General features: G+C 44.8%; 1 protein-coding gene across 20 annotated transcripts in view; it reads left to right on the forward strand.

The window, feature by feature from the left end:
- The window catches only part of AMBRA1 (autophagy and beclin 1 regulator 1), a 203,982-nt gene that overhangs the window by 43,965 nt on the left and 140,983 nt on the right, over positions 1 to 19,034 (forward strand). For 9 of the 20 annotated variants that reach the window (XM_055281705.2, XM_055281707.2, XM_055281708.2 and 6 more), the window contains exons 2-7: positions 435 to 689; positions 1,058 to 1,116; positions 1,634 to 1,817; positions 3,466 to 3,638; positions 5,188 to 5,254; positions 5,830 to 7,283. In XM_055281705.2, coding sequence (XP_055137680.1) covers positions 555 to 689; positions 1,058 to 1,116; positions 1,634 to 1,817; positions 3,466 to 3,638; positions 5,188 to 5,254; positions 5,830 to 7,283 — 2,072 coding nt within the window. In that variant the 5' untranslated portion in view covers positions 435 to 554. Of the gene's footprint in view, positions 1 to 434; positions 690 to 1,057; positions 1,117 to 1,633; positions 1,818 to 3,465; positions 3,639 to 4,096; positions 4,236 to 5,187; positions 5,255 to 5,829; positions 7,284 to 19,034 lie in introns of those variants that run through there. The other 11 variants (XM_055281712.2, XM_055281711.2, XM_063640857.1 and 8 more) reach the window with 3 other exon arrangements.

A 19,034-nucleotide genomic window follows, 5' to 3' on the forward strand; every position in this document is an offset into this window, starting at 1 on the left:
CTCTGCAACCTCTGCCTCCTGGGTTCAAGCAATTCTCCTGCCTCAGTCTGATGAGTAACTGGGATTACAGGTGCCTGCCACCACACCCGGCTAATTTTTGTATTTTAGTAGAGACGGGGTTTCACCATGTTGGCCAGGCTGTCTCAAACTCCTGACCTCAAGCAGTCCAACCTCCTTGGCTTCCCAAAGTTCGGGGATTACAGGCGTGAGCCACTGTGCTTGGCCTGATCCTTTCTTTAGATACAAGGTTGAGCTATGGAGAATATGAGAGTATGAAATATTTTTGGAAGAAAAATTCTGGGAGAAGGGTCTTTTCTGAGAAAGTGTGGTTAAATAGGACAAGTTAATTTCCCTTTTGAGCTAGAATTGTATTTGCAACTGGAAGCTTCTCGTTGCAGAACAGTCGTTCTTTGACATTATTCTTTGTTCCTTAGATTTCCATGAGGACAACTTACAAGGACCTGTATGGCCTCATTTTAGCTGCTTCAGTGTGTTGGAGCTGTTACTTGCTCCTTCATTTCCTGGGCCTGGTGTGACAGTGGCTACTGAACGCCATGAAGGTTGTCCCAGAAAAGAATGCTGTCCGGATACTCTGGGGGCGAGAACGGGGTGCTCGGGCCATGGGAGCTCAGCGGCTTCTGCAGGAGCTGGTAGAAGATAAAACCCGGTGGATGAAATGGGAGGGCAAGGTAAGGAAAATGGCTATATTTCACATAGGATTTGTGCTGGTGATGGTAGAATGAGACCTTAGAATGGGTTAACAGCAGAGAGTTGGGATATATTTATCTTGTGTGGGAGAGTTGACATATCTGACTTAGGGAGTTGTTTGTAAATTTGAAAGAATTAATGTGCTAGAAATATCTTTCTCCTTTAGAGCTAGACAGTTTTCCTGAAGGTAATTTAGGTTTATCTCTCTCAATTTGTAGCTTGATCATTGTCTCCAGTTTTTAAGCCTACATTGGGAATACTAGTCTAGAATGGTTAATGTGCTTTTGAGATATGGTGAACCATGGTCTATAAATCATGTATTTTAACTTTTTTTTTTTTTGTCTCCCAGAGAGTAGAACTGCCGGATAGTCCACGCTCTACCTTCTTATTGGCCTTCAGCCCAGACAGGTACTTAGTATTTATCTATAACTTAAGATTTGTGATAACAGTGCTTTCTGTATATTTGGCCTGGCTTGATCTTCCAAGTCAGTCCCTAAAGGCTCTCTGAAGTACTGTATGAACAGCGCTTTGGCCACGTGTCAGAAAGGGAAAGAAAGTAGATGAGCAGTGCTAACCTGAAAAATCATGAGAACAAGCAAAGGAAACTGAGAGGATCAAAACTTGGAAAGTTTCTCAATAACAATCATTTGCCTGTGTGATACAGCTCACCAGTGGAATGATGGTTTTTCCAGTGGGAAAAAATATTTTCCGAATGTGGCATGTGTCATTTGGGGAATGTGGACAAGCCAAAAGCTATTAAAGATCAGAATATTTCTGTTTGTAGATACACTGCCTAACGTACAAAGCTTAGTTTCTTTCATGTTGGGATCGGCAGGTAGCATCATATTCTGTGTTGTCCAAAGTTGATAAGATTGATTACCCTTCCACATGCTTCTGAATTCAGTTCTACTCTTTGATTTTCTAGGACTCTCTTAGCCTCCACCCATGTGAATCATAATATCTATATTACGGAGGTGAAGACTGGCAAGTGTGTTCATTCCCTGATTGGACACCGCCGTACTCCATGGTGTGTCACTTTTCATCCCACCATCTCAGGCCTTATTGCTTCTGGCTGCCTAGATGGGGAGGTTAGGATTTGGGATTTACACGTGAGTATTTCCTTAAGATGCCCTTTTCTTTTGGTGTTCTAATTTTTTTCTCTTTGAGATGGGGTCTCGCTCTGTTGCCCAGTGGCATGATCTCGGCTCACTGCAACCTCCGCCTCCCAGGTTCAAGTGATACTTCTGCCTCAGCCTCCCAAGTAGCTGGGATTACAGGCATGTGCCATCATGCCTGGCTCATTTTTGTGTTTTTAGTAGAGACGGGGTTTCACTATGTTGGCCAGGCTGATCTTGAACTCCTGACCTCAAGTGGTTTGCCTGCCTCGGCCTCCCAAAGTGCTGGGATTACAGGCATGAGCCACCATGCCCGGCTTCTTTTGGTATTCTAAATGCAGAGACTTGTTTACCGTTGGGTTTTTAATTCTGGAAGAGCCTAGCCAGATTCTTAGGACTACATCTGAATATATTGTGGTAGACATTGCCCACTTAATTAATAGGAAGTCTAATTCCCTGTCTTCCATTCCTTTGTTGTTGTTGTTGTTGTTTTGCAATAGCTTAAGCATGCCCTGAGATTGTCTTCCATTCTTGCTAAGAGGAACATCTACTTTTGCTTCCTTCGGCCCATTGTGACATAGTACAGGAGGCTCTAAGATATGTTCAGGATGGATTTCTGTTGTCTTAGGGCAAAGATTTTCCTGTACTCCGATCATGGTCATCAAAGCAAGATCCTCTTTGTCCTAGTAACTGGCTAGCGGGTTGTCTTGCACCATGTTGTGCACCGAGCTTGAGTTTTTCTCAGGCTTTGCATGGAACTGTGGGCTGGGCGTGGTGGCTTACGCCTGTAATCCTAGCACTTCAGGAGGCCAAGACAGGAGGATTGCTTGAGTTCAGGAGTTCGAGACCAGCCTGAGCAGGATATTACACCAAAAATATTATACACAAAAGTATACAAAATTAGCCGAGCATGGTGCCATGCGCCTGTGGTCCCAGCTACTTGGGAGGCTGAGGTGCGAGGACTGCTTGAGCCTAGAAGGCAGAGGTTGCAGTGTGCTGAGATTGTGCCACTTGTTCTCCAGCCTGGGCGACAGAATGAAACACCCTGTCAAAAAAAAAAAAAAAAAAAAAGAAATAGAAACTGTGTATATATGCTTATTGCTTGTAGATTGTGACTAATTTGAAGAACTGAACTGATTGTTTAGTATTTATCTGATAAATTAGTGGCACTGCCAGATCACTGATCTTCTACACCTTTTTTTTTTTTTTTTTTTTTTGAGACGGAGTCTCGCTGTCTCCCAGGCTGGAGTGCAGTGGCGCGATCTCGGCTCACTGCAGGCTCCGCCCCCCGGGTTCACGCCATTCTCCTGCCTCAACCTCCCGCGTAGCTGGGACTACAGGCGCCTGCGACCTCGCCCGGCTAATTTTTTGTATTTTTAGTAGAGACGGGGTTTCACCGTGTTAGCCAGGATGGTCTCGATCTCCTGACCTCGTGATCCGCCCGCCTCTGCCTCCCAAAGTGCTGGGATTACAGGCGTGAGCCACCGCGCCCAGCCGGTCTTCTACAACTTTTTACAGAGGATGTATTTAAAGTAGTCCCTAGACATAGTCATTTTACCTTAAATGGACCTTTCTTGAAATTGACTTCCCAGTGTGCTGGTAGCTTGTAACCTGAGAATATCTGGAATTGGTTCATTCACAGGGTGGCAGTGAAAGCTGGTTCACAGATAGCAACAATGCCATTGCCTCCTTGGCTTTCCACCCTACGGCTCAGCTCCTGCTGATTGCCACTGCCAATGAGATCCACTTCTGGGACTGGAGTCGACGGGAACCCTTTGCTGTGGTGAAGACAGCTAGTGAGATGGAACGGGTCCGGTGAGTGTGCTGCTCCGTCAGCATTGTCTGGCACAGGTCTGACATGATAGAGAACACTCTACTGGCCGTCACCTCGGAAGTCAGGTTGTTATCTCTGCTCAGGGCAAGTTGTCATCCTCACAGCTCCTCCTTTTTTTTTTTGAGACAGGGTGTCACTCTGTCACCCAGGGTGGAGTGCAATGGCGCAATCTTGTCTCACTGCAACCTCTGCCTCCTAGGTTCAAGCGATTCTCGTGCCTTAGCCTCCAGAGTAGCTGGGATTGCAGGCACCCACCACCATGCCCGGCTCATTTTTTTGTATTTTTAATAGAGACAGGGTTTCACTATGTTGTCCAGGATGGTCTTGAACTCCTGGCCTCAAGTGAGCCGCCCACCTCAGCCTCCCAAAGTGCTGTGATTACAGGCATGAGCCACCGTGCCCACCACCCCACCCCCCCCCCCTTTTTTTTTTTTTTTAGGAGACAGGGTCTTGCCCTGTTACTCAGGCTGGAGTACAGTTGTGCAGTCATGACCTCATGGACCCAAGTTACTGCAGCCTTGACCTCATGGGCCCAAGCAATCCTCCCACCTCAGTCTTAGGAGTATCTGGGACTACAGGTGTGTGCAGCCTCTCTCTGCTAATTTTTAAATTTTTTCGTAGAGATTGAGCGGGGGTGGGGGGGGTCTCACTGTGTTACCCAGGCTAGTCTCAAACTCCTGGCCTTCAGTGATCCTCCTGCTTTGGCCTCCCAAAGTATTGGGATTATAGGTATGAGCCACTGCACCTGGCCGCCTCCTGCTTTCTAAGCAGCTGACTAATCAGCTGGGAGACATTCATTTTGTTCATTTCAGCTTTCCCTTATTGGCCTCATCTTCTGGTCTTTGGAGACCAGGGTCATTAGACTCTGTTTTAGTTTCAAAGCTAACTATTGTGGATAGTCCTTCTTTGGGAAAACCTGAAAGAAGTTTGTGTGGTATTTTAGATACCTCGGTGGGTTGTCTGTGTTTATCAAACTGGAAGATGGAGATGTAAGCAAGTAATTGACATTTATTTAGTCCTCAAGATCAAAACATATTGCCTATATTAAAGTTGATGCATTGTGTTTCTTTGGTCCTCTTGGATTTGCAGTCGAATACAGGCCAATTTTCTGGTTTCAGCTATGTCACTTAATGCTGGGGCTGTTCATTGCCACCAAGATTCATGCTTCTTGCCGGCGTAGCTGCCGTATGAGGGAAGAACTGATTCTGTGGCAGAGTATGAGAGCATTTTATGCTTTATGGTTAGGATGAACTCTTGTATTTGAGCTTAACGTAGCTGTTTCCTGGGATGGAAACCCCAGGTGTTTTTCATGTGAAATCGTTATTTTTGTGATACATATTCCTTTACTCTGGCAAGAAGTATTGTTACTATTTTAATCTCTTTGAAAGTTTTGAAAGTCTTGAATGAAGTGGATACCTGAGTGATACCCGTTATCAGTAGTGATTGCTATAAATTCGAACACAAGTTTCCTCTTCTCAGTTAACATAATCTCTCTATGCGTGTCTTTGTCTCTTTCTTCTGTGATTTTAGTCTGGTGAGATTTGATCCACTTGGACACTACTTACTCACAGCAATTGTTAACCCCTCTAATCAACAGGTAAGTTAGTCCAGCAGTTCCAATTCCAGCTAACCTGTGAGTTCTTTTCTTAACTAGTATTCCAATTCTGATTATATTGGATTTTAATTCTCAATACCCAAGTCTTTCTTTCCAGTCAAGATTTAAAGCTAGCTTCAGAGTGTATATTCAGGGTTATAGCCATAATCTTGACAGGAGAGTTGATTCTAAAACCCTCCAGTGATCGCCTCATTAGAAGTAACCCTTATCATCACTAGACAGTGTTGGATAGCTTGTCACTCATGTGCCTCCGGCTGGTTGACATTTTGCTTCCCCTCACTGCTTCCATGTCATGGGGAGATGTCTTTTGTAAGACAGTTGGTTTGTCAGCTGCACTCATTAAGATATGCTGCTAATTGGGAGTGGGAAATTTAATACCATGTGATTATTCTGAATCTGAGGCCAGTTGTCAGTGATTCAGGGGTAGAGAGTTGTTTCCTACCTATGAACATCATTTTCCTTGGATGATTGTCAGTGGTTAGTTTTTCTTGATTTGCTTGGAGGTTCTACCTAACTGCCTTGCTCTACCCCCTGCCCCATGCTGGTCCACGTTGCAGGGTGATGACGAACCAGAGATCCCCATAGATGGAACAGAATTATCCCACTACCGTCAGCGTGCCCTCCTGCAATCACAGCCAGTTCGCCGGACGCCTCTCCTCCACAATTTCCTGCACATGCTGTCCTCCCGCTCTTCTGGCATCCAGGTGGGAGAGCAAAGCACAGTGCAAGATTCTGCTACCCCCTCACCCCCACCGCCTCCCCCTCAGCCCTCCACGGAGCGCCCCAGGACTTCCGCTTACATCAGGCTCCGACAGCGGGTCAGTTACCCCACAGCTGAGTGCTGCCAGCACCTTGGGATCCTGTGCCTTTGCAGCCGCTGCTCTGGCACTCGAGTTCCTTCCCTCTTGCCACACCAGGACAGTGTCCCCCCTGCTTCTGCCAGAGCTACTACCCCTTCCTTTTCTTTTGTACAGACCGAGCCCTTCCATCCCCCGGAGCAGGCCTCGTCAACGCAGCAGGACCAGGGCCTCCTGAACCGGCCGTCTGCCTTCAGTACAGTCCAGAGCAGCACTGCCGGCAACACGCTCCGCAACCTCAGTCTGGGTCCTACCCGCCGCTCTTTGGGAGGGCCTCTGTCTAGCCACCCTTCTAGGTATCACCGAGAAATAGCTCCTGGGTTGACAGGATCTGAGTGGACCCGGACAGTACTCAGTCTGAACTCCCGCTCTGAGGCGGAATCCATGCCCCCGCCCAGGACCAGTGCCTCTTCCGTGAGTTTGCTGTCTGTGCTGAGACAGCAGGAAGGTGGCTCTCAGGCATCTGTGTACACTTCAGCCACAGAAGGGAGGGGTTTTCCAGCATCAGGGTTGGCAACTGAGTCAGATGGAGGGAGTGGCTCCAGCCAAAACAACTCAGGCAGCATTCGCCACGAGCTTCAGTGTGACCTGAGACGCTTCTTTCTGGAGTATGACCGACTTCAGGAGCTGGATCAGAGCCTGAGTGGGGAAGCTCCCCAGACCCAACAGGCCCAGGAAATGCTCAACAATAACATTGAATCTGAGAGGCCAGGCCCTTCCCACCAGCCGACCCCACACAGCAGTGAGAACAACTCCAACCTGTCCCGTGGCCACCTGAATCGCTGTCGTGCTTGCCACAATCTCCTGACCTTCAACAACGATACCCTGCGCTGGGAAAGAACCACACCTAACTACTCCTCTGGCGAGGCCAGCTCCTCCTGGCAGGTCCCCAGCTCCTTTGAGAGTGTGCCATCAAGTGGCAGCCAGTTGCCGCCTCTCGAGCGGACTGAGGGCCAAACGCCCAGCTCCAGCAGGCTGGAGTTGAGCAGCTCTGCTAGTCCGCAGGAGGAGAGGACTGTGGGGGTGGCCTTTAACCAGGAGACAGGCCACTGGGAAAGAATTTACACCCAGTCCAGCAGATCTGGAACTGTGTCACAGGAGGCCTTACATCAGGATATGCCTGAGGAAAGCTCTGAGGAGGATTCACTCAGGAGGTAAGCAGTTGCTTTCCTGTCTTCTGCATCCCTTGCTTTTCTCCTTGTATCATTTCCTTCAGTCCTATAGATGTTGTGGCTGTATCTGGAGTGTCTGGGACCCACGCATCTGCTTCTGATCTCGCCATTGCATTTTCTTGGAAAATCTTGCTCTGGTGGCAGAGATAGGATAGGGCCTAGCAGTATGAGTCAGTTGGCTGTGCTAGCTCTATTTCTGGCTAAGCTCAAGGTTCTGGCTTTAGCCTTGGAAGGAGAGTGTAGATTAGGTTAGAGAGGCATGAGGAGATGGAACCACCGACTTTCTCTGCCTGCTTTTTGACCTTGTTGAGACATTGTATGTGCAGGACTACTTATTGTAGTAGTCCCAGAGTGCCTAGGAATAAGTAAAAGAGAACCCTGCATGGTACAGATTAGTATACTGGCTCTTTGCTGATTGTGTTGCTTTGGACAACTGAGTTCACTTCCTGATCCTTATCTTTTGGAACACTGCAGTTTGACAAAGGGAAAAGAAAAATATATATATATATATATATATATATATGTATGTCAAGAAAAATTCCAATTTTTTGAGAGATACTTGTTTTTGGACAACCTATTAGTTGCTCAGTTGAGATTCTCTGAATGGACCTTCCAGGTGGACATTCACCTTGGGGTGGAGAAGAAGAATAATTCATAGAGGGAAAGACTCTCCATACTCAGATTGGCATCCTAGCCAACTCTTTCATGGGAGAAACAGTAGGTGTAGTTGATCGCCCACCATATGTTCCATGTATGGCTATGTGCGCATCTATCTTGATTTATTAGGGACTTCTTTCTATAATTTTGTAAAGGTCAAAGCTAGCATAATCACCAACTCCAAGAATATGCCTGTTGGATCCAAACAGCATATTGTGCTGCATTACATCCTCTGTCGAAGCAACTGAAATTTCTCTGACATAAGCTTCTAATAAGGGTGGGAATATGAATTATGCACATAATGTACTTGTTATTTTGGGAGGATGCTTTAGACAGTCACTCAGTCAATGAGTATTAGTTGAATGGTTACAAACTGTCTAGCACTGTGCTAGGCACTGTGGGAAATACAAAAGAAGTATAATGCCTGGTCTTTACCCACCTGAGTCTACAGTGTTATTGTGGAGGCAAGACAACGAAATTTTTCAAAAGTGTAGATGAGCAAATGCTTCATTGTATGGTACTGAGATTGGATGTAGTCTCAGAGAGAGGGAAGTATCATCCAAGAAGGCTTCGCAAAATCAAGTCTTGAAAGATGGGTAGGATTTGGAGAGAGAAAGACCTTTTTTATTTTAGGGAAACAGCACATGCTAAGGGAGGAAAGGGTATGGTACGTGTAGGTTCTTAGGCAGTTACTAAGGGCCTGGGGTGGGAAACAGAGAGAGACTTGACTGGATGTGAAAGATGAACAAAACAGAGAGGTCGCTCGCTAACTCTGCCCGTATGCTTGAAACCAGATCTGGGTTAACAGCTCCTCAATTCCTGGTTTTGGAATATTGTGCCTTGCATACTGGTCTTCATCAGGAGCCCGAGCCTCTGTTCTTCCTCTTTGCCAAGAGAGGTGAGACGGCAGTCAACACCGGGCATGACATGTAGTAGGCACTTTAAAAGTTTATTAAAGATCGCTGTAAAAGGACTGTCTTCAGTTACTGCTCTAAGAAACCAAACAGTTGCTGTTTCCGTAATACCAGTGGGCTCTGGTTAGCTTTTGTCCGTTCTGCTTTAGTAGTACCTCTTCATGTGCTATTCTGAGAAATACCTGAGTGGTTTAAATAAACTCTATTGTTTGATGATAATTAGAGATACCAGTTACTGCCGGGCGCGGTGGCTCACGCCTGTCATCCGAGAACTTTGAGAGGCTGAGTCGGGCAGACCACTTAAGGTCAGGAGTTCGAGACCAGCCTGGCCAACATGGTAAAACCCTGTCTCTACTGAAAATACAAAAATTAGCCGGGCCTGGTGGCACAAGCCTGTAGTCCCATCTACTTGGGAAGCTGAGGCAGGAGAACCGCTTGAACCCAGGAGACGGAGGTTGCGGTGAGCCAAGATCGTGCCACTGCACTCCAGCCTGGGTGATGGAGCAAGACTCCATCTCAAGAACAAAAGAAAAAAAGAGATACCAGTTACTGAGGGCCTACTATGTGTTAGGTATTGTGTTCTTGCTTTGAAATAATTCCTTCTGCCTTCAACAACAACTCTATGCAAGTCAGGTATTCAATTTTCCATTTTATAGTTGAGGAAAGTGAGGCTCAGGGAAGTCAGTTTCTTGTTAAAGATCATATAATAGGTCTCTGAGTGAGAATTTGAACTCTGGTCTTCATGACTAAAGATTTGTGCAAGCTGTCCTTCATGGCATTTTCCTTCATATAACTTATTTTTATTTTTTTGAGATGGAGTTTTGCTCTTGTTGCCCAGGCTAGAGTGCAATAGTGTGATCTCGGCTCACCACAGCCTCCGTCTCCTGGGTTCAAGTGATCCTCCTACCTCAGCCTCCCGGGTAGCTGGTATTACAGGCATGCGCCACCACACCCGGCTAATTTTGTGTTTTTAGTAGAGACGGGTTTTCTCCATGTTGATCAGGCTGGTCTCGAACTCCCGACCTCAGGTGATCTGCCCACCTTGGCCTTCCAAAGTGCTGGGATTCCAGGTGTGAGCCACCATGCCTGGCCGATAACTTCATTTTTAAGTGAACCACTTTTTTCTTTTAATATTTTATTATGGAAATCTTCAAACATATATAAAAACGAAGAGAAAAGTATAACTGAGCTTCCATGCACCTATAACCTGACCTCAAAGGTTATCAATGCTTGGCTGGCTTTCTTTAATCTATATTCCATCTGCTCCCTGCACCTAGATATCAGATAATTTTGTCTGTAAACACTAGATTTTCTAGAGCAATGCTGTCCAATAAAACTTTTTACACTGATGGAAGTGTTCTCTATCTGTGCTGTGTAAGATGGTAGCCACTAGCCAGTGTGGCTGTTGAGCATTTGGAATGCTGCTCCTGTGATCTGAGAAAATAAATGCAATCTTTAAATTTTTAATTAATTTAAATAATCACATGTGACTAATGGCTATGATATTGTTCATCTAAAATATTATTAATCACTTAATAAAGTAGGTTATTTAAAACCCAGAAACTACTGGGCAGGTGCAGTGGCTCACGCCTGTAATCCCAGCACTTTGAGAGGCCGAAGCAGGCAGATTGCCTGAGGTCAGTTCGAGACCAGCCTGGCTAACATGGTAAAACCCCGTCTCTATGAAAAATACAAAAAAAATTAGCCAGGCATGGTGGTTCATGCCTGTAGTCCCAGTACGTGGGAGGCTGAGGCAGGAGAATCACTTGGACCCGGGAAGGCGGAGGTTGCAGTGAGCCGAGATCGCACCACTGCACTCAAGCCTGGGCAACAGAGCAAGACTCCGTCTAAAAGCCCAGAAACTATTAAGGATGTACCATAATTTTTTGTGTAAGTATTTTTTTCTTTTCTGGTGCCAAAAAATATATGCATTGTGGTTTAAAGTTCAACCATTTAAAAATGTGTATTATAAAAATGAAGTCCCTGGTTACCTGGCTGTAAACAATTTTTTATTTATGCTCATTTTCTTTTAAAATATACAAATAACTCAGGGTTCTCATTGTAAGATAGTATATTAATACAGTAGTTACATTATTTATATGGAATCACTTTTAAATGAGCTAGGATGTCGTATATCATGAGGGCTGACAGCTGTCTCAAAAATGAGGTATGTTGTAAAATATTCTAAGTGCGTACACATTAAAGAAGGACCACCATTTGAATGGCTGCATTCTGATGTAAATCACTAAGACAAACAGGTGCTGGTCTGCCTCTTCCTCTGCCTTCTAAAGGGGCTGAAAGTCTCTAGGTGATGAGCCAACCCTTGCTTCTAGTTCTCCAGCAGGTGTCACTGTTGGGCTGCTGCTGCTAGGTTAGGATGACTGGGAAGAAAAGGTGTCCCTGCTGTTTGTGTACGAGGTTGGTTCTTTTAACAAAGCCTGTTTTTGTAGATGACTGTTGTTCCTGAGTGAGTGGAGTTCACAAAAGGTGATTGTACTTGAAAGGAGAAAGTTTTGTTCATTGGCCTTGTAGTAGAAGATAGGCTAAGGAGAGATGCCTGGATCCTTGGTGCTGCTGGGATATTTAGTAGTGTTTGCAAATAGTGAGGGTATTAATAAGCATACAGTGTGTATTTCAGTGTAGCTGTGTGCTGCCAAGTGGTAATAACCGGTACACGGTTTGTCTCCCTTTGCCTGTGGGCAGTAGAGGGTAAGCTGTCTTTTTATAATAGCCTGACGCTACATTGCAACTTGAGTGGCGGGCCTTTGCTTCACTACAAAGAAACGATTTCTCTGTGGGAGTGCAGGATCCAGCAGAAGATCAGGGTATTGTGGCCCCTGGCGGTAGGGTGCCCTTGGCATTTAAAGGCTAGTATTAGGAAAAAGAAAATGGTTTCAATGGCAAGTTAAAACTGGAGGGAACCTAGAACTTTTGTAGTCTAGTCTCTCTTTGATAAGAAAACAGAGAGAGTAAATGATTTCTTAAAGAGATGTTTTTAAGCAAAAGTGGGATTCAAACTCCTGGGCCCTGAAGAGGGCACCCTTTCCTCCATTTCATTTGAAACCAGTGCCTTCAAACAGCAGTTTTCTTCATCACAACCTCTGTTGCTCATGTAGGTCACTGCCTGAGGGGACTCTTCAGTCAGCTCTTATTGTAAGAAATTGGAGGTCTGTTAGATAATTTGTAATTATTATTTTTGGGTAGAATGGTAACTAGCACAAGGCTTCTAGGAGAAATGCTGTTTTAGTTATTTGCCCATAGAACTACACTGATTAGTCCTAATAAAGTGATCCCTGTTAGGGATGTTCACTATTAAAATTCCAGCAACTGAGAGAGAGAAAAATTGGTCTCAGTCTCCTCCTAGAAGCACTAATTGTTTCTGTATTCTGTCTCCAGGTAGTTAAGAAAGGCTTGGGTCTGGAGTATTTAGTAAGACTGAGCGTCTTCTGAGAATTTAGGTCTTTTTCTGTCATGATAGATGAAGACCGGGGAAGTACATTGACGGCCTTAGTGTGAAATGTGGCCATCAAGGTTAGAGTTAGAAGCCCTCAGTGCATTGCTAAGTTTCTTAGACTTATGGGGGAATTGCTTTGGAGCTTAGAACAGTCTGAAGCCCTTTGAGGCTTCGTGGGCCACCACACTTATTTGATCCCTCAGCTCCAATCACCTGGGGATTGTCCAGGGAGGCCTCGGCCCAAACATTGATGGAGGAAAATAAATGGGTGTGTCTGCGGGGCTGATTGTAGGTCCACAAAAGGGGGCCGGCAACCTAAAAATGAGGAAAGTAGCAGTCTTCTTAGCCTGACTACTATAGAAAGGGATCCAAATTTAGTAGTTTTTCTGTGCCATTGATCTAGCTGGGTCTGAAGAGTTTCGATAGCTAATCTCTCCTAGTTTCTTTGGATGGGGAATATACACAATTTATTATTCAAAACCCAGCACAGCTGTCACCATGTCCCTTGGGAAACCTTCCCTGACCGTCCCAAGTAATCACTTCCTTTTCTTTGTTGCATGTGTATTAGATACTTCTTTGTGATATTGCACCCATGACAGAAAATTATTTGTTTACCTTTCTGTCAGTGAGCTCCCTGAAGGCAGTGATCATGTCTGTATATATCCCTTGTCTACTTAGAATACTACCTGGCCACACAGTAGATGCTCAGTAAATGTTAGTTTAATTGAATAAGTAGAATTGAAATTATATTCCTTATGATTTCGTATGCAATATAAGTCCTGTTTGGCCTTTTTAGTAAAAAAGATAAAAAAAACCTATTACTATATCACATCATTTGGTCTTACGGAGAGTCATTGGCTCAATAATCACTTGTTAAATAAATGAAACGGTATTACTTAGAGTTGTACAAGGAAGTCACACCTTCCATAACTTGAGCTCTGGTGACCTCTGATGTTTCACTGTGTGCTATGTTCCTAACTTGTGAATGGGTTGTCCTGAAGCCTGTAATAAGTCTGTTACACCTGGCCAATATGTGTCCTTCATATTGGCTTTACACCGATGACTCAGGGCCTGCGCCTTCCTTGAGAGCACCAGCATCATATGCAGCCTTCCCTTTTTTTTTTATCTTTTTGGTCCCCCATTCCTATTGAATACAGCTTGCTCTTGAGACCATTTTGTTGGTCTTTGGCTTGGCATCTCAGTAATATTATTATCTCTGCCAGTCAGTGCTGTTGGTATTTTTTTTCTCCTTAAAGATTCTTCTGCAATCTCTATGAAGGTATACTTGGTCTTGATTTAGTTCAAAAATTACATGTGGATAATCCAATTTAAATGCAAAGGTTCTTTCCCACTCATGGTTTTTCTTTCAGTTTCTGTGGAAGGCATTCATTAAATTTGCTTAGAAGTAGGATTTTTAGGGTTTGAGAAAATGTGTGCTCTCATCTTTTATATTGGAGTCTGAGCATCATGAGAATGAACCTTGTTAAGTTTTGAGATGCTTGTAGGTCCTTTTTTTCTCGTGGAGGTCAGAACCCTTATGTTAGCAGAAAGTTCTGCTTTACCTCTAATTATGCGGGGTGTGAATAGTTCCCCCTGAAAAAACTGGTGGAATTGTTGTCTTTGGTATTCAAGATACTATACAATAAATGCTTCCTCACTTCTGAGTTCTTCTTAGTTAGAAGTTCGGCATTTAAGGACAAATAGGAAAGAATCCTCAACCGTGAGAATTTCATTTGTGATACAGGCAAATTATGACGTCTTCTTTCTAGGAAGAGAGAGGACCAGGTATTGGGAAATAAAAAGGAGACAAAGCCTGTGGTGGAATTAACAAATGTAGTTTAAGAGATGGAAGGGAAGGGAAGCTGGGGAAGGTAAGCTCAGGCTTTAGAATAGGGTACTGAGGGCTGGATGTGGTGGCTCATGCCTGTAATCCCAGCACTTTGAGAAGCCAAGGTGGGCAGATGGTTTGAGCTCAGGAGTTTGAGACCAGCCTGGGCAACATGGTGAAACCCTATCTCTACAAAAAGCTCAAAAATTAGCTGGGCATCGTGGCATGTGCCTGTAGTCCCAGCTACTCATGGGGCTGAGGTGGGAGGATCGCTTGAGCTCAGAAGGTTGAGGCTTCAGTGAGCCATGATTCCGCCTCTGCACTGCAGCCTGGGCAACAGAGTGGAGACTCTGTCTCTCAGAAAAAGGAAGAGGGAACTGAGGAGTGTGCACAAGGGCTGCTCCCTGGATGAGTTTGGTTCTTCCTAATAACCCTGAGAGTTGGGCTTGTAAACTGTGATTGATCCATGCGTCCGTCCATTCACTCATTCCATTAACAGATATTTACCAAGCACCTGCTGCATTCCAGGTGCTATTTATTTTATTGTATTTTGAGATGGAGTTTCGCTCTTCTTGGCCAGGCTGGAGTGCAATGGTGCAATCTGGGCTCACTGCAACCTCCGCCTCCCAGGTTCAAGTGATTCTTTTGCCTCAGCCTCTCAAGTAGCTGAGATTACAGGCACCTGCCACCATGTCTGGCTAACTTTTCTGTATTTTTAGTAAAGACGGGGTTTCACCATGTTGGCCAGACTGGTCTTGAACTCCTGACCTCTAGTGCTCCGCCTGCCTCAGCCTCCCAAAGTGCTGGGATTATAGGCCTGAGCCACCATGCCCGGCTGGCACCAGGTGCTATTTAAATGCCAGCAATAATTCTCTCATTCTAATGGGAGAAAGACAATAAAAAATTAGGATATCTAGTATGCCAGACAGTGACAAGTTCTATGGCAAAAAAGAGAAATGTATAAAAAATGTAGGGGGTGCTTCTATTTGAAATAGGATCATCAAAAAAGGTTTGATAAGGTTACACTGGAGCAGAGGAGACCTTAAAGAAATGCAAAAACAAACCCCGTCGACACTAGGGGAAGGACATTTTAGACAGAGGAAAGGGCGAATGCAAAATCTCTGAGATGCTTGGCACCGTCAGTCAGTGCAGCTGGAGCACAGCAAGGGATGGAGTGATAGAAGATGAAGTTGGAGAGGTGACAAGGATGAGATTATGCAGGGTCTTCTAAGCCGTTTAAGAGATTTTTGCCTCTTCCTTTGAGTGACTTGGGAAGCCATCAGAAGTGGAGTAGCGTGATCTTATATTTTAAAAAGATAACTGTGGCTGCTGGTTGAGAATAGACCTAGGAGCTAAGTAGCGTAAATTAAAGCTAGGCCAACTCTGCACACTTTTAGATTGATTGGTGTCTTGAGTCTGTGCTGAAAACCAAAAAGGAGGAGTGACCGATTCTGTCAGAATAAGAGAGGCCTTAAATGTTTGGGTGAAGAGCTGATGAACGGGTGAACAAATGAATGAATCAGTCGTCTCAGCAGGCATATTACCTGCAACAAAGCCCCTCCACTCTTCCCCAACCTCCAAACAAGAAGGCGTGTTATTGAACTGTGAGGAAGGGAGAGCTTGAAAAATTTATGGTAAACAAGAGATCATAAATGGAAATGAAATGCCTGTTTTTTGCTGCTTACAAAACTATTGCCAATTCATTTGTAAAAAATCAAACATTACAGAAATGTATGATTATAGAAAGTGGATATCCTCTTAAAGCCACTGCTCAAAGATCTGCTATTAACAGTTTGTGCGTGTGTTAACTCCAGAATTTTTTCTATGCTAATCAAAACACATTTTTCCATTTATTTTAATTCTGTTCCTTTTTTTTTTTTTTTTTTTTTTCTTTTGAGACAGAGTCTCCTTTGTAGCCCAGGCTGGAGTGCAGTGGTGCAGTCTTGGCTCACTGCATCCTCCACCTCTCGGGTGCAAACGATTCTTGTGCCTCAGCCTCCCGAGTAGCTGGGATTACAAGTGTGCACCACCACACCTGGCTAATTTTTGTATTTGTAGTAGAGATGGAGTTTCACCATGTTGGCCATGTTTTGTTTTCTTTTTCACAGTGTTGCAGGATCTTTGTGTACTTCAGTGTTTTTAGAAGGTGAAGTTCTAGAAGTGGAATTGCTAGTGCCCAAGAGTATGAGCGTTGTTAGTGGTAAATGAAAATTAATTGTATATTACTCATTATTACCCGTGTAAGATACATAAAGTATTTCTCATTTCCTGTGTCATTTAACTGAACATTATTTCATAGACTTCATAGATTAGAACTCTTAAGGCCGGGCACTGTGACTCACGCCTGTAATCCCAGCACTTTGGGAGGCCAAGGTGGGCGGATCACGAGGTCAGGAGTTTGAGACCAGCCTGGCCAACATGGTGAAACCCCACCTCTACTAAAAATACAAAAATTAGCTGGGCATGGTGGTGGGCACCTGTAGTCCCAGCTATTCGGGAGGCTGAGGCAAGAGAATCGCTTGAAGCTGGAAGGCAGAGGTTGCAGTGAGCCGAGATCGCACCACTGCACTCCAGCCTGGGCAAAAGAGGGAAACACCGTCTCAAAAGAACTCTTCAACCTTTCTTCCTCCCATAAGCTCTTAAGCTTATCAGCAATAAATTCTCCTACTATGGGTTTTCAGGAGCTTCCTCCTCAAGTTTTTGAGAAAAACTTTTGTTTTATTCTAATAATTGCCACCTTGAGGTGTTAGTGTACATTTGTTCTCTGACACCCTTGTATGAGAAAAACGTAGCCCTGTTCTATCTCTGACAATCACATACATACTGGCCTTCATCCACTTAGTCTTTTGTGTCTTATTAAGTGATTGGAAAAATCCAGGCATCTCTTGCCTCTTCATAAGACAGTAATTTTATATTAATTAATTAATTTATTTATTTTTGAGACATAGTCTTGCTCTGTCACCCAGGCTATAGTGTAGTGGCCCTATCTCAGCTCACTGCAACCTCCGCCTCCCAGGTTCAAGTGATTCTCCTGCCTCAGCCTCCTGAGTAGCTGGGATTACAGGCGCCCACCACCATGCCTGGCTAATTTTTTGTATTTTCAGTAGAGACAGGGTTTCACCATGTTGGCCAGGCTGATCTCGAACTCCTAACCTCAAGTGATCCGCTGCCCTTGGCCTCCCAAAGTATTGGGATTACAGGCATGAGCCACCTCTCCCAGCTGGCAGTAACATTTAGATATCGAATGTATTTGTCATTGGGGGTGGTTAGGCAACCCATTTTCTCTTTGGCAATATGGGAATGAGGATAGAGTGAAGGAGGGATATCATTCTATCATTCTGTTAATCTTTTTTTTTGAGATGGAGTCTCGCTGTGTCAACCAGGCTGGAGTGCAGTGGCAGATCTCTGCTTACTCCAACCTCCAACTCCCGAATTCAAGTGATTCTCCTGCCTCAGCCTCCCAAGTAGCTGGGATTACAGGCGCCCACCACCACACCCGGCTAATTTTTGTATTTTTAGTAGAGACGGGGTTTTGCCATATTGGCTGGGCTGGTCTTGAACTCCTGACCTCAGATGATCCGCCCACCTTGGCCTCCCAAAGTGCTGGGATTACAGGCGTGAGCCACCATGCCCGGCCTCATTCTGTTAATCTTTCTTACCTTTGCTGCTCATCTGCCTGAGAAGGTCACTCTGTTTGAGCCTCTGGATTCTGTGTGTGTTCCCTGCCCTACCCTCTATATCAGGCATTGGCAGGCTTTTTGTAAAGGTCAAGATAATAAATATTTTAGGATTTGGAGGCTGTACAGTCTCTGTTGCAATTACTCAACTTTGCTGTTGTAGTATGAAAGCAATCACAGACAATATCTAAATGCGTGAGTGTGGGCCTGGTGTGGTGGCTCACGCCTGTAATCCCAGCACTTTGGGAGGCCGAGGCAGGTGGATCACTTGAGGTCAGGAGTTTGAGACCAGCCCAGCCAACATGGCAAAACCACATCTCCACTGAAAATACAAAAATTAGCCAGCATGGTGGCAGGCACCTGTTTTCCCAACTACTTGGGAGGCTGAGGCAGGAGAGTTCCTTGAATCTGGGAAGTGGAGGTTGCAGTGAGCTGAAATCATGCCACTGCACTCCAGCCTGGGCTACCAAGCGAGAATCCGTCTCAAATAAATGAATGAATCAATGAATGAGAGTGTGGCTATGTTCCAATAAAACTATTTATGGAGACATTTTATATTCATATAATTTTCACGAGTCATAAAAATACTTTTGATGTTTTTCAATCATTTAAAAATATGAAAACCATTCATAGCTGGTTTTGGCCCGCAGGTTATAGTTTGCCAACTCCTGCTTTATAGGAATGTGATTTGGAAGAGTCAGGTGCTAGAGTAATAGAAGGCATTATGACAGTGAGGGCCCCAAAGAGGTTTTTCGGGGACTCCTGCACATGCTGTCTCTCTCTACTTTGGACTAGATGCTCTAAGTATTGGCTCTTGTGGGATTCTTTGATGGTTAAGAGCAGGCATGAATGCATAAAGAATTTGTTTCTTGTGCTATCTGGCCTGAAGCAAGGTTCTCCAGCCTCACTTTCTTTCTTGGGAATTGCGTGCAAATGAGGAGGCTTGCCCTGGTTGGGAAGGCATGAGCCTCCAGATCCTCCAGGCAGTATGCTTGGCAGGCAGCCCTTCCCTCAATGCAGGTCATGCTAGCACCTGCTAGGCTGATCTAAATTATCCCTCATCATTCCTCTCTCTGGGGCTGAATGGTGTAGAGCGTGCTGTGTGCTTTGTATACATCCTGAAACATGAAAAGATGTAATCGCTTCTGTCAGCTCAGGGTGTTGGAGCACTTGGGACTACAGTGAAGTCTGTATGTGTGCTGC

This window comes from Symphalangus syndactylus, chromosome 6, assembly GCF_028878055.3.
Source record: "Symphalangus syndactylus isolate Jambi chromosome 6, NHGRI_mSymSyn1-v2.1_pri, whole genome shotgun sequence".
Lineage (NCBI taxonomy): Eukaryota > Metazoa > Chordata > Mammalia > Primates > Hylobatidae > Symphalangus > Symphalangus syndactylus.